The following is a 24,808-nucleotide window of genomic DNA, read 5'->3' as shown; positions in this document are numbered from 1 at the left end:
CGCTGTTGTGAGCGCTTACTAACTATGTTACTCTGCAATTTTACTGCCTGAACACTAGGGCTGAATCGCAAACATCTACCTCTACACTACATAGTACATAATGTAGAGGTGTAGTAGTATTCATTTTCTAAATCTTTAGTTTAGTAAAATCTAAGTGCACTATTTAGGGAGTAGGATGTTTTAGATTTAGCATAGTTTACATGAGGTTTTCCTGCATGGTCCTGCCTCTTGTTGAGTTATTTTTTTTCCCAGAGACATCCATATTTTCCTTGGTCCTTCATTTTTATTCATTCCTGACGTCCAAACCATGTCTGAGTAAATCTCTCGCCATGAATTTGCTGCTCGCTGCATTCTCTGTGGTGTGAAGAAGAGGAGTTCATGTTTCTGTACATCTTGGTTCAACATAAACAATGTCCCTCTGATTGCTGACCACAGTTGAGGTCTGTGTTGAAGTGATGCGTTACATTTCTGGAGATGTGTGCTTCAGGGTTTGTGTCGACATATTGCCTCCAGTGTGGGATAGACACAGAAGTATATATTGGGCTTATGTGTGTCATGAATTCCAATGGCCTGTGTTTTGTGAATGAATGCAATGGCATGGGAAATGCTGAGGAAGAGAAAAGGAAGGGAGGATGTTGCAGGAAGTGAAACACAACAGGAGGCACCTTTTATTTGTTTGAGCTAAGAGAGAAGAGTGACGCAAATCTAACAGACGTGACCCTTTGGGTCAGGGCTGTTGGTCAGCTCCAGAATTCAGGGCTCACAACTTCCGCCAAATTTGACGGAACTGCTGCTGAAGAAAAAAAGACATCTACTAATGTGTATTCGGACATATATCCTTTAAACTTGACTTTGTTGAAAACACTTAAGACTGATGTCCGTTTCATTGATAGGACAGTGTAGACAGTCAGTAGCAACAGTAATGTGCAAATCAACAAAGAAATCAGTTCAACAGGATTCATGTTTTTGTTTTCCCACTCGTCTTTGCCCCCTCCTCCCCTTGCACTGTGAGTGGCTAAGCCCTTCAGTTGGTCAGTGGAAATGTATGAAGTAAAAAATTAGGTTTGAAATGCAGCTCAGGATTTCATTGGGGCTCGAACCAGCAAACTCCTGATGATGGGGTCAATGCTTACACCACTTGGAAGTCCCTATAAATTTGTAAATATGTGTCCAACCACAACACCTGAAGGTTGCTTTGGAGGAAGGAGATGCGATTATGAACATGGGAGTGCTGTTATCCAGTTGGTACACACCCCACAGAGTCAGAATCTTCCAGAAATGTCCAGAGTACTGAGTTCTAAGATAAACTGAACTTAAACATGGAGTACTCCTAATAGCCCCCATGTCTTGTGTTTACAGGATACAATGCATCAGCCTCTACTCTGCCTGTTCTAGCTCTGCAGGGGACTGTTCACAAACCGCAGATAAAGCCTCCTCTTTCAATGTTTATCACTGCTCAAATGGCCCTCCAGCTTGTGAGAAGGCTTAATGCAGGTCCCAGAAGCTTTTACTGAATCTGATCCATTAAGGTCAGTGTAAATGCAGCATACCTCGCTCCTCCAGTGGGACCGTTTTAACCGTTACACTGCCTGAGTGCTTCCTGTCATTAGACTCTTTAGATAAGGCAGTGCCAGTGTGGGCATCGGAGGGATCTGGGACCATGGACACGTCCAGGGGCTTTAGGTGGATGTAATGGATACACGCTGCACTGTTGCTAATGTGAAACCCCCTACACAGAAAACAGAGAATGCTGACCTGAGATCAGAAGTTACATCAGTCAGTATAGTTGTGTTTTTTGGAAAAGGAAAGCAGAAGCTGATTCCAGTGACCCCCCACCCTGATACACACACACATACTTCATTACCCATCGGGGAACCAATATCCATAATATCATCCTTGTTGCTGGGATCATGTCCTCATTTTTGGGGTGTAATGTCCTCTTTTTTTGGGTCACGTTAGTGGCCACCATAGTTACACAGCTCGTGGCTTGGAGTCCTGTTTTGGAGCTTCTCCTCTGGTCACTGTCTGCAAGGAGTGTGGTGTGTTTTGAGATTTTGAAATTTTGAGATTCACACAGGTTTTTTTGGGTAAATGTAGGCTACGGATGAAGGCAAAAATCCACTCCACCCATATTCAAGCTGTACAGCAGTAAAAAAAAGCGATCTGCTCCGGTAACCTACCACTCCACCTGTATTCAATTTGTACAGGGTTAATATTTTCCTATGTGTGAATTATCTATGTAAAATTCACCCATATTTTGTGGTGAAGATGTCCAAATTTCCTGGGCATATATATTGCTGAGCTTTTCTTCTGAACATTCAGTCTGATCTCTCCAGGTCAAGGAGTGAGTAACTGAGCCTTGTTAATATTTTTGGCAGAAGAATGTATTTCAGTATCAGGTCTCTGCATGGAGCATGATGTACCTCAATAACTCTGTCAGAAGATTATTAGTTTTTGTGTGTGTGTGTGTTCCTACCTCCAAAGAAAACATTCCTTGAAATGTTGGTGTGTGACTATCTTTTGTGTATCATAGACCCATGCTCAGACTGTGTGGGATCCACTAAAATGGTCTTTTCTCATATTTGTGTGTACAGGTAGAAGAGGATGGCAAAGCAGCTCAGTTAGATCGCCCCCTGCAGGTGGGAGACGAAGTGGTAATTATTAACGGCGTCGAGCTTAGTGGGTTCAGACAGGAGGCCATCTCTCTGGTCAAAGGATCTTACAAAACACTACAGCTCACCATCCGCAGGTAAGAACACACATCCATCCATTTTAGAAACTCACTGTTTCCTTGAAGGGCAGCACGGTGGTGCAGCAAATAGTGTCGCGGTCACACAGCTCCAGCGACCTGGAGGTTGTGGGTTCAATTCCTGTGTGAGGAGTTTGGTGTGTTCTCCTCGTGTCCGCGTGGGTTTCCTCCGGGTGCTCTGGTTTCCTCCCACAGTCCAAAAACACACGTTGGTAGATGGATTGGCAACTCAAAAAGTGTTTGTGTGTGTTGCCCTGTGAAGGACTGGCACCCCCTCCAGGGTGTATTCCTGCCTTGCGCCCAATGATTCCAGGCTCTGGACCCACAGTGACCCTGAACTGGATAAGCGGTTACAGATAATGAATGAATGTTTCCTTGAAGGAATTGTTAAGAACATCCATCTTAAGAACATCTACAAAAAGCCAAGAGGTTTGGTCTCCAAATAATGCTCCTTTGGTTTTCCCATGAGGCTAACATTAACTCGTAGCATTGAGCACCAGTAGACACCTAAACCAATCATAAATCTGTGTATTAGCCCCATTAATCAGTTCAGCTTTTTTGCTTAGATAGGATTAGGCTGTCTTGACAGTTCACCATCAAAAATGTAAGTGACCTGTATCTGTATCTGTAATATGACTCTGAAATGGCATGCATGCACACATTAATACATTTATGCACGCGCTTGCATCAACAGCAAAGACATATTTGAGAGATGAATGTTTGTATTTAAAATTGGAAAAATGAGCAGAGGGAGAGAAAGCCTAGCATACGGGACTGAGATGCTTTGGTTTTTTAGCCTTTTACAGACACTGGGGCTTTGTAAACACATTAGAACGGTTTCCAGCACAAAAACTGACAAATGGTGAGGAAACACATCCTCGGAATTTTATAAAAATTGCTTTTTGATTAAAATCCTGCAAGCAACTTTTCAGATGCTAAATTTGGACACTGGTTTGAATGGACAGTGCACTTGATCTCTGACTTCACACGGCACTACTGATTGCTGAGTTAGTTGTGCTGAAACCACACTGGCTCCATCACACTTGTGGTGCAGGTGCAGACATTTAATACAGTCCAGTCATGGTGGTTGGCAGTAGCACAACTTTGCCTGTAGGGGGAACACTATATGGAGTTAATCCCCTGAGAACACACTGCAGTACAAAGACAAAGTGTGTGTTGCTTTGTAAATGTGCGTGTGTAGAGGTGTGTGTGTGTGGTGGGGTGTAAAGTGAAGAAGACAGAGATAATGTGTAATTAAAGTGGGTGAAACTGGGACATGGAGCACAGAGAGAGACCTCTTTGTCAGGTACCCAACACACACACACACACACACACACACACACACACAGAGAGCCCCCACTTACACACACATGCACTTTTACTTGAAATGTTTATAGCTTTTTGACTGGTAGTAGTAGGTGTAGTGCTGTTTTCTGTACGATGATTATTATGATGCTCTGATGGTTTTTTTTTTTAAATTCTCATTGTGGATGTGGCTGTGATGTTTTTGGCAGACATGTTTGTAATGGTCGAACGATTCAGCATTGTATAAGCTTTATGAGTAAGTACTTGGGTATGTACACATGCATTTTAAATTCTCCCTCTTTACCTACTAGTTTATTTATTTAAACTTTCTTTTATTTCTTTAGTTGATTTACATCTTTCTCGTTCTTTCTCTCTCCCTTCTCTCTCTCTCTCTCTCTCTCTCTCTCTCTCTCTCTCTCTCTCTCTCTCAGACACTCAGACATGACCTTTCTCAGGCTAGCAGCATAGTGATAATAGCAGGCATTGTCTGACACCTGCAGAAGTGGGGGGTGGGTGGATTTGGGGTTTCAACAGTGTTTTAGAACCAGGAAGTAGAGAGAGAGAGAGAGAGAGAGAGAGAGAGAGATTTGGTATTCGATATTGAATTTCAGTCTCAGCTTAGCGGACCTTAGTACATTACAGTGAGACTAATGGCAGAGGAAGTAAGATGAACGGAGCGACAGATGGACAGACGCAGAGAGAGATAGACACTGCATCTACAGGTCTAAGAGGAGCTGGGATAAGGAAGGATTCTCATTTGCATATAGGTCATGAGGTCATGCTCAATATGACCTCATGTCAAGACAATATGTAATGCAAACGCCTAAAACTTGATACTCAACTGGGGGGGGGGGGGGGAGTGGGGTGTCCCGGAGTGGTCTTTCACACATGCAGCTCACAGCAATTGATTTTGTGAACAGAGTAGAGACTAAAGGCAGATTTATGCTTCTTTGTTGACTGTACGCTGAGCCCACGACATTTATAATGGTGCATTGGTGTTTGAATAAATCTGCAATTACACCGCCAAACCTTCTCAAACATCTTCCTCTTGTGTGTTTTTTCCTCTCGTTGCATTTGTTTTTTTGGAGATGTTCCATGACATCCAAACATTGAAGAAATCGCTGGTGGTGAATTTGCTCCTCTGGACCTCCTCAGTTTGTCTCGCTTTCTAAAGTTTAGGTTTGACACAGAAGCTAAATTGGCTTAACATCATGGCTACATTTTGTTGTGTGGGAGGGGGGTTAGGAGCTGCTAGTGGAAATCCATCCAGATACCAACAACAAAAAGCCCATAGAGTTGGGTAGAGTAGGTACCATGCAGTGGAAAAGCACCATAAATGTAGTGCTGCATTGAATTTGTTTAATTGTGTACAAGCACACACACACTTTCCATGGCTCTTTGTACAAGTCTCACATTGTCAAACACACACGCATACGCATACACACACACACACACACACACACACACACATACACATACATTCACATGAGGACGCCAGCTTCAGCAAACAGTCGGCAGAACCTGGCAACTGTTACCACGCAGCCTGTGATGTCATTGCTCCCCTCTTTCGAGGAGTTACACAAGAGCGGACTTAGGACTATGCATTCTGGGAAGGAGCAGGAGGAGGAGGAGGCATACAACACGTGGTGACGGACCTGGACAAGACAAGTGCTCTCAGCTCCTCCCAAGGCATGTTTTGAGATTTCATATCTGGGGTGTTTTTTCACTTAGTGCACTAAACACTTCTTAAAGTGGCTCAGAGGACAGTTTTTAAACTAGTGCACTACACACTTGCAAGTTTTGTACTTGCAAGGTTTTCTTTCTAAGCTGGTGCACTTTAGACTGTGATGCACGTGTTAACACTCTGGAATCAGATCAAACAGAGGAGGCTGGCATGGAGAGCTCAGACTCCAGCACTGACTTTGACAGGTATGTAACATCACCTGTTCTTCAGGTCCCCTCTCACTCACACACACACAAATATATACCTATGTGACCTTTTTAGACGGCAGATTCATATTTAGACACTTTGGGATTTTGTGGTTTTGGGGACAGTTGTGGCCTAGAGCATTGGTTTCAAACCAGACGCGATCGACAGGTCATTATCCAAGACCATGCAAGTCGATCGCGATATGTCATAGCTGCTTCAGTTATCTTGTTTAAGTTATTATAGCCGTGACGTTCTGTAGCCACAGTGGTTCGCTAGCTAGTTAAGCAGGGACATATAAAGCCATGGTGTCTGTGAATTTTGACAAACAAATTCTCAATCCTAAACAATAGTGCTGCTGTCCGTGCCTGAGCCAACATGGCGACAGCGCTGACGGTTCCAAAACAGGAGACATTATGCAGATATTTAATGCGGATTACAAATTACACCAAGCGCAAGTGTCACACCATAGCACTGTGTTCTGTTGAGGTGTGCTACCTTGTCAAAATATGCTACCATTGTGTACTTTTATAAATACAGGCACCTAAATATAACTGTAAGAATATGCTCCCAAACGAAATATAAGCAGGAGATATGCATGGTCTTAATCCCTATAGGAGGGGAAAGATAAGGTAATTACAGTGATAATCAATTATTTATAAATTGTTTACAAAAAATAATTTTAGCACATTTGATTCAGCATGGGGCGGCACGGTGGCGCAGCAGGTAGTGTCGCAGTCACACAGTTCCAGGAACCTGGAGGTTGTGGGTTCGATTCAAGCTCCGGGTGACTGTCTGTGAGAAGTTGGTGTGTTCTCCCTGTGTCTGCGTGGGTTTCCTCCGGGTGCTCCAGTTTCCTCCCACAGTCCAAAAACATACGTTGCAGGTGGATTGGCGCCTCAAAAGTGTCCGTAGGTGTGAGTGAATGTGTGTGTGTGTGTGTGTGTCTGTGTTGCACTGTGAAGGACTGGTGCCCCCTCCAGGGTGTGTTCCTGCCTTGTGCCCAATGATTCCAGGTAGGCTTACAGATAATGAATGAATGATTCAGCATGAGCTGCTATAGGATAGGTATCAATATATAGCACAACATTTTAGGACACCTGTTTTGCGCTTGAAAACAGCAAAACAAGTGTACAGCTTCAGGCACCACCTTAGCCAACATTCAGCAATGAAGTAAGTAAACAGTTTCATTTTATGTTATTAGAGGCTATGGGGACATATACAGCTTTGTTATTTTAAGTCTGGCAGATCTTTCATTTGTTCAGATCTTTCATTTGTTCAGATTTCAAAAAGTGATCTTATACGTAAAGCATTGGAGACCACTGGCCTAGAGGTGAGAGAAGGGGGCTTCAGTCACCTGGACTGGCAGGAAAAATGGGGATGTTGGAGTGAAGGAACAGCATTTTATCCTCCCTCAACATCCACACCCGAGGTGCCCTTGAGCAAGGCACCTATCCACAAACATCTCCCTGGGTACTGCAGCTGATGTAGCTGCTTACTGCTCAAAGGGTGTTTGTGCTACAATTGCTCATTAGTGTGTGTGTGTGTTTGTCTAAAAACACTGTCTTGTGAATGTTTTCTGAAGGCAAAAGTCCCTGGGTTAGAGTCATGCTGGCATTTTGCAGCCTTCTGTCATAGCAGCAATGTGAAGACCAATACCATGCTAAGCATATTATCCTGACCCATAATTCACCTGTTGCTGTTGTCTGTTGCTTCTGAAGCTGAGCAGTGATTGGCTTATTGTCTTTAGCAACTTGCCCACAGCCACAGTAACATGTGACTAATAATGGACAGACATGGACAGATACCAAAACAACTGGAGGGACCACATCCTTTTTAAAGCTTTTGAAAAGAGTGAGTTAGAGGAAGGTAAAGAACAAGACAGGAAAACAAAGAACAAGAGAGAATTATACAGAGAGAGAGAGAGATAGCCACAGTGTGATAGTCAGGAATGCTGTAAATATTTAACAATGTCCTGTTAGACGATGCTTCCTTGCCAAGTGCCTCGCCTAGCACCTGCCCAAATTCTCTAACATTTTTCTCTCTCATTCTCTCCAACACTATTATCTTCTTCTTTCTCTTTGTTTCTCTCCATGGTTTCAATAGACTTGTCCACCCCTGAGTCACTCATTTTGCATTTTTGTTTATATCTGTTGTTTTTTTTCCACTTGTTAATATGTAACCTGTTTGCTTATGCAAATCATCAGCAGCAGCGCACCACCTGTCCTGTCCACTCCTCATTCATTCTCATTCACCAACTGTTGGAGACCATTTCTTTACCATAAGCAGTATGAGATAGAGAGAGTCTAGCATACTGGACTGATACCATTTGTTTTTGTTTTACACTTAAACTGATGCCAGGGCTTCATACACACATTAGAAAAAATTCAAGCATACAAACAGACTGGAGAAATAGTAAATGGCGAGAAAACATCTTCACTGAACCAAAAATTGAGGTCTGTTTACAGCTCTGATTTCTGGCCAGGCTGATTTCTGATGCGAAACACAGAAACCCCAATGTGACTGGGGCTTTAGTCTCATGGGGTTTGACCCAAAACTCTGTGGGCTGTCTACATAGAGAGCATTTTATGTCATAGTAAAATAGATGTCCATTAGAATGCTACCTACTTAAATAGTTGCCTACTTAGTCAGCTCACTAGGTTTTGGGACAGACCTGTGGTGTCACATCAGTGTCAAAAGTAGATGGTGCAAAAACACCAAGAGGAAAATATAAACCTGCAAATCTTAACATTTCACATGTAAATATCCTTCTCGCAAACACAAATGTGAAACTCATGAGCACCGAGAGAGGAATTGTGCATTCAGATTGTGCTTTTTTTCATTGTCTGATGTTTTTTACTCCCTTGATTTTAAAGTTTCCCTCCCGCCAAGCTTTTCCTTCAGGCTCTTTATGCTCTCTAGGAGATTTTCCTCAGTTGGGTTTTGAAAGGGGTAGGGTTTGGCAGTTTGTGGATAGGGTTATAATCCACTGTTTACAACGGGGTCAGGTCATAGTAATATGTGATAAACATGTGGAAATGATGTTTGCTGAACGAAGGTGTTACACAGCAAATTCACCAGGTGTTAAATCAACACTATTAGTGTTAAATTAACAGTTAGTGTAATAATTTAATGCTCTCAGTGTTAAGTTAACCCTAATAGTGTTGATTTAACACTGGTGAATTTGCTGTGTAGGAAAAGAGTCGATTCTCTGAATCATTTGCCAAAAGTCGATCCCTAGTTCCAGATGCCCAGAGAATCGATTTGTTTGGAAGTCAACTCCTGTTCACTAGCTATGTTTGCTTTGTGTTCTGCCTGCTCTCTCTGATGAGATGGTGTGGGACGGCGTTTAAACCATACTCATGGAAATGATTTTGGATACTGAGTTATATCTTATTTTCTGTTTTCCCCATTTCAAAACAAAAAATCACAAGGTACACTTATTTCATGTTTGTTTTTTTTTTATAGGAGACTCCGCCCATTAGGCAGGCCATGTAGAGTTTATGAGGTGGGAAGAGCCACAGAACCAGATGACATCAGCCAATAGAATTGATTGAAAGAAACTTGCCCCCAAGTCTGTCTCATTACAAAATGCGAGCGCCAAAAATCCTCTCGAGCGCAGAAAGATGAGGGAAATGAGTTTGGAGTGCAAGGGAAACTTAAAATCAAGGTGGTAAAAGCCATTTGAGAATGAAATGAAGAGCGTTTGAGGGATTATGATCAGTGCACACACAATTCCTCTCTCTGTGCTCGCGGGTTTCACATTAGCGCTCACGAGAAATATAATTCCACACGAGAAATGTTAACACTTGCACACTTAACACCATTTTTCACCTGGTATTTTTGAGCCCTCAACGATTGACATTGATATGACACCGTATAAACCTTTGCCATTGTTCATATTGTAGCGAGCAGCAAATGCAATCTTTCCAATATCTCTATATTTCACAGATAATGAATCCTTTTTTTCCCTGTTGTTTCAAATGTGTAGCGTGCTCGCCAGAGAAAGGACAGAACAACAGAGAGACTGGGAAACTGTTGCTGACATAAAATAAACAGTGCAGCCATTGAGTGGCTTTCCTTCTGCCTCAGTGGTCAGAAAGTGACAGAGAAGCCAGGTGCAAACACAGACACACAGACCCATACATTGATACAGGTTCGAAAGTCAGAGGACAAGAGACAAGACCATGGGCATGTGAGAAAGAGCATTCTGTTGTGGAGCAAACAATAGAATGCAAGGTTGGAGAGAATGAGAAAGAAAGAGGGATGATGAAGTGAGAGAGGGAAAGAGAGGGTGTTCTTTATTGTATGGTTCGCCATCAGTTCCAGAACACAGTTCCTTTGCTCCACACCTCATCACTAATGCTAGGAGGCTTTTCAAGACAATGGGTGGGGCATATATCAATACAACTCCACCTTCAGGGAGCTGAATGTGTGCTTGGGGCAGTGGTGCTTTGTATGCTAATGGGCAGCCAAAGCATGCAATGTTTAGTGTGTATGTTTGTGTTAGTGCAGCGTGAGCTAACACACCCATATACATTTATGGACAGTCAAGTGGGCTCTGCATTCAGCCTATGTGTGTGGGTGTGTGTTGCTATGGTGGCGCCCAGCACAGACAAAGATATAATGTCGGGGACAGGTGTGGAATAGGGCAGGTGCTTCTAGGTTTCAAATCACATGCACACGCACACATCCACTCATGTACCACATGCTTCACTTTTGAGCACCTACAGCCTCCATCTTCAGCCCCATCTTTGTAGTTTTAAAGCCATCAATTCTATATGGCCCGGACAGATATGTTGGTGCCCACAGAAAAAAAAAAGAGTTAAATAAAGGTATTATTATAGCTGCAACACGGTAGCAGGTAGTGTCACAGTCACACAGCTCCAGGGACCCGGAGGTTGTGGGTTCAAGTCCTGCTCCAAGTGACTGTATGTGAGGAGTTTGGTTTGTTCTCCTTGTGTCCACATGGGTTTCCTCCAGTGGCGATTGCTCTAAGACTGCAAGGGAAGCTCAGCTTCCCCTAAAATGTCAAAAAATAAGTGATCAAATATATACTGTTGTGTGTACATGTCATTGAATTAATATGCACTACAATGGGCTCAACTTTTGTTCTGAATCAGCTTCTTATCACTGGTAAAGACGTGGCTTTCCTCTCAATCATTCGCGCAGATTCACAGTGATTTAAACAGTGAGGAAGCTGAGCGTCCACAGAGTTCAATAGCGAAGCAGCAAAGTTCAGCGAAACGAGACGAGTCATTGGATAAATGCTGGGCTTTGTCCCGCCCATCAGACGCTCAGCGTCTCTGGGGGTCTATGGGGCAGTGGGCTGGCCTCGGCTGGCCTCGGCTGGCCCGGACGCTCAGCTTCTGCATGATGATTGGATGATCTGTCTGAGGCTGAATCCCTTTTTGATTGACAGCGAAATGAACGAATCAGCGATCCTTTGGTTTAAAGATCCATGGGAGCATTACATTTTCATTCTGTTCTGAGTTGAACCAGACACTTTTTTAAGCCTCGTAGCGGCATTTTCTTTGTTAAAAACGACTAGCGACAAATTGAGCTTCTATTTCTGGTGGGTTTTTTTTGTAGCTGCTTGTGTTTGGAGACTTCTATCACCCTTTCTGACTTCTATCACAGTTTCTGTCCAGCAGGTGCTGCTGAGCCCCTCTAACAAAGCGGCGATGAGAGGACACTAGTCAAGTCTCTGAAAAAGACGCCTTGTTGGTACGACAGGATCACAGATCATTTTCTTGAAAAGGAACGGAGGGTAGAATTTACGTATAAATAAACCGACAAATTTTATGATGTAGGAAACTGAGCTTCCCCTCCTTCCAAAAACACACATTGGTAGTGTTTTGGCGACTCAAAAGTGTGCGTAGGTGTGAATGTGTGTGTGTTGCCCTGTGAAGGACTGATGCCCCCTCCAGGGTGTATTCCTGCCTTGCGCACAGTGATTCCAGGTAGGCTCTGGACCCACCGTGACCCTGAACTGGACAAGCACTTACAGATAATGAATGAATGGATGAATGAATAAATGTATTATAGTAAAATAGAACCTGTGTTGTGCCAGTTTGAGTGGATCAGAAACAGCAGTGCTGCTGGAGTGTTTAAATCACTCACGGTCATGCCAATGGAGCATGACCAATAAAATCAGTGCAGCAACAGATGAGCTACTGTCTTGTTACATCTACAAGGTGGACCAACAATGTAGGTGTGTCTAACAGTGACAGTGAGTAGATGCAGTGTTTAAAAACTCCAGTAGCACTGCTGTGTCTGGACCACTCATACCAGCACAACACACATTAACACACCACCAACACATCAGTGTCACTGCAGCACTGAAGATGATCCACCGCCCAAATCATATCTACTGTATGGTGGTCCTGTGGGGGTCATGACCATTGAAGAACAAGGTGAAAGTGGGACAGTAAAATACACAGAGCAACAGCAACAGAGTGTAGAAACAAGGAGGTGGTCATAATGATATGAGAGGATGGTGTATAATGATATATATATATTTAGAGAGAGAGAGAAGTTGCCTGTAGTTTATGAAGAACCTGCTGAGTGACATCACACTTGTGGCTTCCATTCATTCCTGTGGTTATGCTGATTGGCCGAGGGGAGGGCAGTAATATGAACTCCTCTCTCTCTCTCTCTCTCTCTCTCGCTCAGTGTTTGGGGAGAGCGAGGGAGAGACAGAGAGAGAGAGCAAGTACAAGAAGAAAAGGAGGGGAACGGAGTGGATGTCGGACATTATTTTGCCTTGAGTGTTGTTGGAATTTCCAAATATGAATGTGAAGTTTAGCTTGGTGTGTATGTGTGTGAGAGAGAGAGTGTGTGAGTGTGTGTGACAGATTTAGCTCGCTCTCTGTAGCTGCAGTTGGCTGTCCAGGTGCTTTTCCTGGTCATTTAGCATCCACTCAGTGACCGGTTTATGGTTTTCCCCGCTGCTGGCTCACACCAAAGGACTTCTGTCTTGGAAACAAAAACAGCGACACCTGATCTGAGAAACAGTTCCAGCTACAGGGGTAAGACTACTCACCTGTGCAGGTGAAACCTCCTTCTCTCTCACAGACGCTCAGACACACAGAGACAGGTTCACAAACACAGATACACACATATAACACACACATGGATATGTTCTACATGGCTGAAGACGTGCTAGTAGTTATTCATACATATTTTAAATGGGACCAATTATGAAATCCTCATTTGTTCAAGGCATTTGTACATTAATTTCTGGGTCCGGAATACACCAACACACACACTGTGAAACAAGACCACCCTGTCATTTTTCTGTAGGCTGCCTAACTGAGAAAAAGTGGGATGAAACAAGCCATTTCACAATTTTGCTCAGCCTCTAACGTCAAGTGCAGGGTTTGGAATTGTCACTCCTCTGTGAGAGCACAAAGACGAGGTTAAATGGATTTTTATAAAGATATGCGCAGAGAAATTTTTAAAAGTTGTGAGTAAAAACTGAGAAAACAAGCATGTAGCAGAAGAGAACTGTGCACAAATGGCTAAAATCCAGAGCTTCTGCTCCTCGTTCCTTACCTCTGTGTACTCAGCATCGGAGTGAACAGTGAGCATTATCATTTAAAGGAACAGGTGCTGAAACTGACCATTCTGAACAGGGCTGTTCGGGGGATGGGGACTTCTGTGGTGTTTTGACCAGGTGAGGGACATTTCAGAAAGACCCCAGGACTGCGTTCATGTGTCGAGAAACTGGAGAATATATCCTCTTTAAGAGAAAACTTTGACTTTCTATTAACTTTGACTTTGACTTTGTGTAAAGTGAGAGATGAGATGACAATGTGATGCTCGCTCATTCCATATTTTTGCATATATTTGTATATGGACCCCATGTTTACATACATGACTCACAGCATTTTGACCAATGTATAGGCTGATTTGGCATGGTTCCTCATCCCTGTTCTAGTTTTTGTCAACACATATACACACACGCAAACACCTATTTACTAGCACCTTGTACACATGAGGAAACAGGAGTATTCCATATATAGCAGCTGAATAATATATAGTTTTATATATTGAAGAATAATTTATAGTATTTACTGAATCTAGATAATAAGCAATGTATTGTGGATTCTAAATAATGAATAATATGTATGGTGTATTTAATAAAACATTCACAGCAGATAATCAATAGAGATATTAATAATAATATAAAAAAACTTCATAACAGTTACTAAACAGTTAATAGTAGTTATTACATAATAATTAGTTGATCCTAAAAAAAAGAAAATAAAGAGATAGAACAAAAGGGGAGGCTAAAAGGGAGGAGTAGAAGACAGATGAGTGAAGATTAGCAAGACGTTCAGAATGTGATATTTGTGTGTATGCATGTGTATTAACGTGTCAGACTTAATTTGAACGGCATTAGCAGAAGTGAGACATATTTGGTTGTCATGTAATTAATTATCTCTTTAGAAAAGCTGTGGAATGCGGTCGGCTCTAATCCTCCGCAGTGCTTCCTCACAGAGACGTTTTACAAAAATATCCCTGCCATTGTCCAGATTATCCTCTCTCATCCTCGTCCCTCGTTCCTGTCCTCCTTCATGGCTTGTTTTGCTCTTGTTCTCTCTCGGCTGAGCTCGTGTTTCATTCTTTCTTCCCTTCTTTGTTTTTGTTTTCTTTGTGTCTCAAGGCGGTTGGTATGAGGTCAATCTCGTCTGTCTGACCTGGGCAGAACAGCAAAACAAAACAGAGACTAAATGCTATGACGACCTTTTGGTTGATGTTGATTTCTCGAGGGTAAAACTATTAAGATTATATTTAGATTTATATTTATAGTTATTTAGATTAGAATTTTATACTGCTGTAGATTTCATTGAACATAGCTTTACTGACTGATATGATCTGCAGTTCTCTACTCTCACCCTTATTTGTGCAACTCCACTGACCAAAATGTTGAACTTTGTAGTTGTACAATAACAGACTTCTTTCCATCTGTAGCTCTGCATGCATCCTAAGTCCCCTTTCACCCTTTTCCTCGATGCTCAGGACCCCCAGAATCCACCACGGATCATACTCATTGCTGCAGTGATACTGACAACGTAGTGGTGTGTTAGTGTGTGTTGTGTTGCTACAAGTGGATCAGACACAGCTGTGCTCCTGGAATTTTTAATTATTATCTGTTATCCACTCTACTACACACAGTAGCTCATCTGTTGCTGCACAGTTTGTGTTGATCATCCTCTAGTCCTTCATCAGTGGACACAGGACGCTGCCCTGAGGTCCAGCAGCACTGGTGTGTCTGATCCACTTGTACCAGCACAACACATACAGACACAAGCACACCACCACATCAGTATCACTGCAACGGGTTAGTAGGAATGACTTCAAATAATACCTGCTCTCTGGTTGTCCAGTCAAGGTCTGGAGAACAGGGTGAAAGGGGGCTAAAAGAGTATGCATAGCAAGAAGTGCACTATATTCTGTAATTGTAGAATTTCATAATAAACCTGTATGGTCAGTGGTGCTGATGATAAAATGGACCATGAATGTAGACTGTGTATGCTGACTGTCAGTTTAGAAACAACACACACACACACACACACTGCATTTACATTCAATGGAGACATAAAATCTTAAAGAACTTTTATTCAGTTATTATTTGTGAGATATTTTACTCAGTAACTTTGACCAAACAGAGATGTTTTTTTCAGGTTAAAGAATGACCTACCTGAGAAAGCCTGATGTTTGTTCTGCTTTATGGACCAATTGGCCTTTGCACTTCGAAGAAGCTCTTCAGGTTGGCAATTCATTCCAAACGGTGTCAGGCACGAAAATAGTTCAAGTCTCTCACGATAGGCTGATGTTCATTCTTATGTAAACAAACATGTAACTAGACACCATGGGCGATATTGAGGTCAGCAGAAAATATTGAGGAAATGTCTGTATATCGTACAATAATTTGATGATATAATTATTGTTACAGGCCTAGCTCTGTGTGTGTGTGTGTGTGTGTGTGTTGTAATCTTTGCACATGTGTATATCATGATCCCATGATCAGGTTGTGTCCAGTTGGATTGAATGCCTTGAGGAAGTTTGCGGTTCAAAAAAAAAAAAATTTTTTTCTCCTGACCTTGAAGACCTGTTTACAAACATTAATCCCCCACCCTCTCTCTCTCTAGCTTTTTTTCACTCACTATGCTTTTCTCGTTCTGTCTCTCTTTCTGTCATTGCTCATGCGCTGTCTCTTGTTGCACTATATATCTCTGTCTCTCTCTTCCTCTTTCAATCTCTCCCCTCCCCATCCTTCTATGTATTCCCCTGTTTCTACTTTCTTGCCATTTTACTCTTTCTCTAACTCCTTTCTCTATTCTATTATTCTATCATTCCTTATCTTGCTCCCTCTGACACTGTAGTGTCTCTCTCACTCTGTCAGTCTCTCTCTCTCTCTCTCACACACACACACACACACACTCATCAAATCAGCATTCCAGTAACAAGTAGAGCTGGTTTAACTTTTTAAAGACTTTCTCTGTCACATGCAGGGTGTGTGTTTGTGTGAGTGTAAATGGTTTTTTTAAAAGCCAATTTCTGTCCTGAGTGTATGGATTTGAATAGCCATGTGTGTATCGAGTCTGTTACAGTGGATGTTGCTTATGTCTGGGGCTTGGTCCTGGAGTACTGTAGTTTTACAGATGTAGCGGGTGGAAATACACTCCACTGCGTCTGCGGTATTTCACATCCCTGTGTCCCACACCCCCCATAGAGTGTGGTGACCTTAGATTTTGGCATTGCTCAGAACAATTAATTGACTGCCCCAGAGCCCAGACCTCAACGTCACTGAATGGTTTTGTCTTACGAGGACCATGAAAAGCAGAAAATGTCACACCAACACCTTAGACTTAAACGTTTTGTGGGTGTGGAGGTCCAGAGTGTCAGGGTGTGTCAAATGGTCCACAGGTTTGAGAGTGTGCATTACCGGTGAGTGTGTGAGTGACTGGCTGAATGTGTGTGTGGCTGCACGTGTGTGAACCTGTCCACGGGTTTGAGTGTCTGACTGTCTTCAGGTCTGAGTGTGTGAATCTGTCCACAGGCCTATGTATGTCAGTGATTGGCTGAGTCTGTCCAATTGTCCAGAAGGGTGTGTGTGTGTGACTGTGTGAAATTGTCCACATGTGTGACTGGGTGAGTGTGTGATGCGTTGTGATGGACTGATGCTCTCTCTGTATGTGTACCTGCATTGCTCCCAAAAATGTCAGGTAAACTCTCGACCAACAGCAACACAGGTGAGGATGAAGCTGCTACAGTGGATGTAGGAGTGAGTGCATGAATGATACCCATCTTTTTGTATGGAGGACTTGGTAAAGTGTTATATGTACCATCACTGGAAACATACAGCAGTCACTGGAAGCTGCTTTGTTTGAAATCTGAATCATGGCTCCAGGCCTGTGTGGACGTTTTGCTTGTATAAGAATTTCTGGTCACCTGATCTTTTTTCTTTCTGGCATGGTTATTTAAAGTTTGACTCAAAACATGATGCTGTGTGTCGGGTCAGGTTGAACAGAACACTCTCAGGTTTCAGGCCAAGCTTCAAGCCTGATTAAAGCCTGATTAAACCTCTGTTCAGGTGCTGTTTATTAATGTGAGACATGATGCAGTCATTTGATTGGATTGTAAGGAGACGCTTTGGTGTTTGTACCAGGAGGAGACCATGTGAAGCTAAGTCTATGAAAACTACCTAGTGACCAGGGTGGAGTAGATGGCATGTATGGAATGTTTGGGAAACGTCTCTTGACCATAAGGCCCCTGACCTCTCCAAAACAGACACATATTGTAGTCTTAATTCTTCGCTTACTTAACCCGTCGGCAAGTATATGAGCGTGTACCACTGACCTGGGGATGAGATGGCACCCTGATGCCTGATGACTTTCCCACTTAGTACTTCCTTAAACACTGCAGGCCAATGGTGAATTCCAATTATTAATTTGAGCCCCGCACTTCATTTTCACGTTACCTTACCCCCTTGGATGTAGTTAAAATCTTCGCCTAAGAAATGGGACTATACTTCAACAGCCTGATATGTCATCAGAGACATATCCCAAATACTCCATACATGCCATCTACTAAATTCTTCTGAATTCATGCATGACAGCTACTTAACTCAGCTGCTTGTTCGGCAGCTTTTTGTTCAGACTTTCAGTTCCAACTTAAATGCTGCGGTAGCCATTGGCACTTACCCCCTAGAAATTCCGAGACATCTGTAAATTGCTGGAGATATTTTATGCTTGTTAGGAATTAAAGGGACATAAAGCACAAAGCTTTACTAAGATAACTTTTTCTAAGATAATCCAATTCTTGTGATTTTTAAATGAGAAATTACTGATATTTCTGGCTTTCTTTGACCGCTTAAACTTACACCATGATTCACAAGGCACTCATAGCCTTTGATTTGAAGATTTGAAGTGTGCCCCTAAAAAATATTTGCCCCCCACAGGCCCTACACCTCTTACCAAACAGGAATTACCTAAGCATAATGGGGGTAGGGCTGAGTGGAAATGCTAACGGGTGAAATGGGATTCAGTCAAGTCCCACACTTGATGGCAGCTGTGTTCCCTAACAACAGTGGCCTCCTTCACCAAGATAATGCTCTGTGCCAAAAGTGTTCAGGAATGGTAAGAGGAACATGAAGAGGAGTTCCTGGTGTTGACTCGGCCTCCAGATTCCCCAGATCTTGATCCGATCCATCATCGGTGGGATGTGTTGTCTGCTACGTGGAGATCCTACCTCCTTATAGGACTTAAAGGATCTGCTGATAATGGTGCCGGACACCACAGGGCACCCTCAGAGTGGTTGTGAAAGTCATGCATTTAGGCCTCATTGGGTGGTTTTAATGTTATAGCTGATCTGTGTGTACATAAATATGATACAAGGCTACATGAAAGTGCAGTGAGGAGTAATATCGAATTACACCATGCTTCTTTTTATCTCTGGTGATAACAGCAAGGTTTGTGAGATCAGTGGATTGGAATGTCTCTTTCAGAAGGAGAGAGGGGGTCTCATTGCTTTACACCAGGGTTAATTATTTAAATTCATTAAGGTTTTCCAGTTAGAGAAATGTTTTCAGGCCAAGGTCCGAAACATAATGTATAACTTGCAGTATGATCAGTGCCATATCCTGTACATTAAAATAGTCTTATAGATATAACATCGATTTATGTAGTTAACAACTGAATGTCAAATCAAATTACACTTTTAATAACATTTCATTATATTTCAAAAAGAATTATGAATAATTAAAAATACTCTACTACTCTTAAAAACATATTTTTTCATTTCAAATAAAGTTTACAAATAAAAATATGATATTTGAAAAATGTAGTTGCAGTTGACTTTACTGATTTTCCATAACCAACAATCTAATTTGCTCTTATTGCTATCTGTTAACAGCAAGCTGATTTGGTTCTTTATGCTGTAGGTCAGGAATTTATCCGTAAACAGAATCCATGTTCAGCGTTATGAGAATTTCAACCGGTAATTGTCCCCTTCTTATTAAAGTTTCTGGTTTAACCCCACACAACAATGTCGGCCTGAAAGCATCCCAAATGTCCTTTTGTCATGTCCCTTGGGCTATTTTTATTGGCCCCAGGACAGTGGTGTCTGGAGCCCTGTCCTGTGTGTGTCATTAATTCAAGTCACAGCATTCATCATAATGCTCAGATCTGATTGGGTGAGTAGGGGTCTGTCTATTGTGACTCCTGCTTTACACTATTACCACTACTATTACTATTAATAATAACAATAATACAGGGGGGTCCTCGACTTACGATGTTGATCCGTTCCTACGTCACGTCATAAATCGATTTTCGGTGTAAGTCGGAAGATACGTACATACTGTACGTAAATAACTTACTGTAAGCACTTATCCTATCCTAATACCTATCCTCCTCGGTCCGGAGCCGCGTAACCGTGTATTCTTCCGCCGCGCACACCACACACGATGTTCGCGTTACGACGTTTACGACGCAAAACCACTTAAGTCGAAACAAGGCTTTATACAGTAAATGGGAGATGTGTTGTAACCACGAAACATCGTAACTGGGGACTGACGTAACCCGAGTACCTCCTTAAAGGGACATCTGTGATTATTGAGAAACACTGTCCAGAAGCTCTGCTTCTTTTAAAGCTGGAAAAATATGTTTGAGGTGTAAAAAAGTTGCTTAAATGTAACTTGTCTGTATGTTTTTATTCACTGTTTGAATTACCACAGAAACTCATTTATAACCAGAATTGTTTAGTTTTGTAGCACTTTGCAGTAATGCAGTTAATTGTCTCTCAAATTTGAAGACATTCCACCTTCAGTAATAAGAAAAAGCAAAAATAAGTCAATATTATCCACTTTTGGAAGGTTTGTTCGTTATCTAAAAACCCCAGATACATTTGCTCCGCTGTGAACAGAGAGAGAAACCTAGCACACCGGACCAAGACCTTTTTTTTTTTTACCCATTTACAGACACCAGACTGGTTTCCAGCATCCAGACAGACTGGAGAGCTAGCATATGTTAAGGAAAAATCCTCAGAAATTTATAAAAAGTGTTTTTAATTAAAATCATGACTTTCCCTTTTAAATCCTGTTGAAAGTGGTGATGGTGGGAGGGTGGTGGGTGAAAGAGAGAAAGAAAAGAATGAAAAGAATTCTCTTTTCAGAATGGAATGTAGATTACTGTACTCTGTTTAGTTTTGCGTTTAATTTTAGCTGCTGTTGCCTTTGTTTCTAAAGTGAGAGGTACAGAGCAAGGGGAATAAAGAACAGACGAAGACACGCAACTATGTGTGCGCGCGTGTGTTAGACCACTCCAGCTGGTCTAATGTCAGAAAATAAGAAAATTAATTTACATTCTATACAAAATACACAAAAATAGCAAGGCCTGACCAGTGAAAGGTTGGTGGTCAGTCAGGACACTGATCTTAAGGCACTAAGAGGTTTGGATACATGTTTGTCCTCTAATAGGCTCTGGCAGCACAGGGTCCTTTTGTTCTTTGAGCTTTGTTAATTGTGTTAATCGATGTTCGAATAACATCTCTAGAATCCGATTAGGATTTTTCCAGTGTGTGTGCCTGTGTGTGTGTGTTTCATGCTTCCTTGGATGGCTGCGTGTGGCACAACTGAGCTTGTGTTTCTGTATTTTCTAAGTTTGTTGCATAAAGAATGTTTGCCTGGGGGCTGAGATATTTGCCCTAGAGCCTGATCAGGGAGAGAGAGCTCAGGTGCAGATAAGGGGTGGGTAATATGGCCCTAAAATAATATCACAATATTTTAGGGTATATTCACGGTAACAATATCCTTGGTGATATGATGAAAGAATGAAAAATACTTTCAGTAATTTCAAGGTCACACTATTGCAACAAAAATATATATATTAATTGTATTAAATTTATATAATATATATTAAAAGTATTAAATGGTTTTATTTATTAAAATATTTTTTTTATTAAAACTGTAATTTCAATCATTCAGAGTCACTTTCCACTGTACTTCACTGTGCCTAAATAACTCATAAAGAACGTATGCCATATTATGCCTAATTGCATGACGTCATTATGTAAGATGTGTTAGAACATTACAATATCACGATTTTGACATTTTAAAAATTATGACGATATTATCGCGAATCATACGATATGGCACAGCCCTAGTGCAGATGTTCAATTATTCGTTCTACATTTTATTTGTTCTAAAATTAATTGAAGAACTGTAGTTCATCTGTGGCTCTGCATACTTTGTTTACCCCTTCTCACCCTGTTCTTCAGTGGTCAGAATAAGTATGATCTGAGTGGTGGATCTGTGTTGCAGTGAGAGTGCCGTGGTGATGGTGGTGTGTTAGTGTGTGCTGCGCTGGTATGAGTGGATCAGACACAGCGGTGCTTCTGAAGTATTTAAAAGACAGAATAGTCCACCCAACAAAAATATTAAATAGCCAGTTGACAGCTTAGAAACAGGAAGGTAGTTTTAATGTTGGGTTGTTCAGTGTACACACACACACACACAGAGCGGGTAGAGTTAAAGGAATGCTAAGTCAGTAAAAAGTGTACTTTCCCACGGCATCTTGGATCTAATCAGATAAAGGAGTGGCCCAGTGTGTTTAAGTGTAATATGAATGTGTGTGTGTGTGTCTTGTGAAACATTATGTCAGATTTTAATCTCTCTACACTCGTCTAGTTTAGAAATGAAACTAAACATAATAAAACCTGAACTGAGCTTAAATGATATTACCTGCTTTGAATGAGTGGGACTGAATTTGCCTCCAGTAGGTCTGTGAGGACAGACACACACTTCCTTTTATGTGTGTGTGTGTCTGTGTGTGTGTGGCAGGGTGGGTGTCTTATTAACAAGTATCCACGAGGAAGTGTGTGTTTATCTGTAGCTGTTTCACTGATCAGTTTATCAGGTCTTAGAGGTGCTTTGTATAGAGACAGCACACACACATACACACGCGCACACATTTTTGTGAAATGTTCAAAGTCCTGTTCTCCTACTGCATTTTCCTTAGAACAGCTGACTAGTTTTTTGTCTTTCGTTTTTTGTCATTCTTTGTCACCTGAAAAAACGTATTAGATTTCCTCTTCAGCCAAAAAGCAAGCAGTCAGTGTTGCACACAGAGGTATTCAGGATTTTTTTTTATGGCTGTTGCCGCTGCCTTTTTCAGCCATGTGATGTTGTTATATACAGTTATATACAGATGTTGTTTATATAGATAACATTATATGACACAGTTATAGAAACATTTAGAGGTCTGTTAGAGATTACACAACAGCTTGGAGGTGAGTGTGGGATGATCTAAGTGTGGCGTTAGAAGGGTGGCAGGCATATTTATAATAGGGATAAATAATCTGGAAAAATAAGTCCATATTCAGAACTTCTACCACACTGTAAAATAAAATAAAGGCAGCTGTGGTTGCCAAAATTTCACCATAAAACATATGGTCAAAATCTAAATGACATTACAGTATTATTTTTGGCAGTCGTAAATTTTACATTCCAGAACTGTTTTTTTATAGTACCTTTCTGTTAGTATTTACATAAAAAAAGAACATTGCTTTGCCATAGGTAATAGTAATAGTAATGAGAATACAGACACTGAGATATAGCCATACCGGTATTGCCGAAAGGAGCAAAGAAATGTGTAGTATCTGGGTGCCACACCCCAGCACTCGGTACACAGGCTGATGGTGAATGTTCCTGACCAACACTCATCTATCTCGTCACAACACACACAGAAACACAAACACACAAAATAATCACCCCTATGGAACACAAAATCTGAAAGTCTCAAAGACAGAGAAAAACAAAGAAAGAAAGAAAATCACAGAAAATTTGGAAGCCCCCTAATGAGCCTCAGCTCCCTCCAGTCCTTGGCCACTTGTACCGCCCATAATGGTTTGTGCATTTAACAGTGAAATAATGTATTTTATACAGTAAAGAGATATAAAAATGTAATTTTTGGCTAATAAAAGTATTTAAGTAATTTTCAACTGTTTTAGAGTTTACAGTCATTTACTGTCAAAGTTGTATAGCTTTTCACCATAAAATGTAGAGACATTTTTTACAGTACATATGTAATCTGACCTATATCAATTAATATATTTTTCTTTTTAATTCTGTTCTTCTTTAACATTTTTTATTTATTCAGTTTGTAATGGGACAGCTATCTGGATACAGATAGTTGTTGACTGATTGTGATAAACCCAAATGTAAATAGATTAACTTAAATACGTATTGGGGCGTGTGACTACCAGGGAACCAAAAGGGGAGAAAAACAGATGTAAAAAAGGAGAGGAGAGAATTTAAAGAGGAAAAGGGGGAACAGTGGGATATAGAATCCCAACAGGGCAGTGTTCTCCAGACAACTAGAGAACAGAGAAAAGATATATCATGGGAGATTAAACCCAACATTTAAATAGCACAAAAGTAAGCAACAGTTTATTTTCAAGAAAGAAATACCAATTACCAGCAAGGTCTGGCTTTTGCAAACTCAAGACACAGACTGAAGGCTTAATAAAGGGTAAGCCCCAGCTGCTGTCAATCAGGCAGATTAACACGGTTCCTGAGATGTGGTCGCCCCCTGTTGGTGGGAGGACCACGGCGCGAGCGGCCCCTTACGCAGTTAATCTTTCCCCCACTGTGTGTTCATGTACTGTCCCCTTAAATCACACTACTCCACATGTAGTCACATGTTTCTACCCCGTCCAACATTTAATCATGATATTGATTTGCGTTCATATCTCACAGCACTAATATATAGTATAGGCTGGATATGTCTTGGTTGATCAGCCACATTTGGGATAAAGAGGAGACCATCAGTGAAGTATTCACAATAAGGATCTGTTCTCACCAGACAGTAATTTATTGTATGTAACTCACAGTAGCTGTTAATAACACCCTTTTCTTCAAAAGATATCTGGTGTTTTGTTTCTCTATGAATGGAATGAAAGTATATGATGATGATAATTAATATGTGCATGTTAATTTTCCATACTTGGCACAGTTTCTGTTAATACAAATGAGACTCAGTCTCTCAATGTAGATCCGTGTAGACCAGCAGGAGACTACATTACCCACAATGCTTCAACCTTTTCATGAGGTTGTGATGGGAAAGGTGCTTTCTTGCTTATCCAAACATCAAAAGATTCTGAAACAACCAATCTATTATACTTACAAACATACACACACACACTTGCACAAGGAAAGCAGGTGTCAAGCTCTCATCTCTTCCTGTATCCTGTATGGACAGTGTGCCAGAGACAACATAACATTTCAAATGCCACAAGACCCATGTGTGTGTGGTAACTCC

The 24,808-nt window shown here is 41.5% G+C and overlaps 1 protein-coding gene across 2 annotated transcripts in view; it reads left to right on the top strand.

The window, feature by feature from the left end:
• Nucleotides 1–24,808, top strand: part of shroom3 (shroom family member 3) — a 76,055-nt gene that overhangs the window by 11,474 nt on the left and 39,773 nt on the right. For both annotated transcript variants that reach the window (XM_066645738.1, XM_066645736.1), the window contains exon 2: nucleotides 2,599–2,749. In XM_066645738.1, coding sequence (XP_066501835.1) covers nucleotides 2,599–2,749 — 151 coding nt within the window. The remainder of the gene's footprint in view (nucleotides 1–2,598; nucleotides 2,750–24,808) is intronic.

Source organism: Hoplias malabaricus, chromosome 15 (assembly GCF_029633855.1).
Source record: "Hoplias malabaricus isolate fHopMal1 chromosome 15, fHopMal1.hap1, whole genome shotgun sequence".
Classification (NCBI taxonomy): Eukaryota; Metazoa; Chordata; class Actinopteri; order Characiformes; family Erythrinidae; genus Hoplias; species Hoplias malabaricus.
The sequence above is the reverse complement of the archived record's forward strand: the minus strand, read 5'-3'. Positions and strand labels throughout refer to the sequence as shown.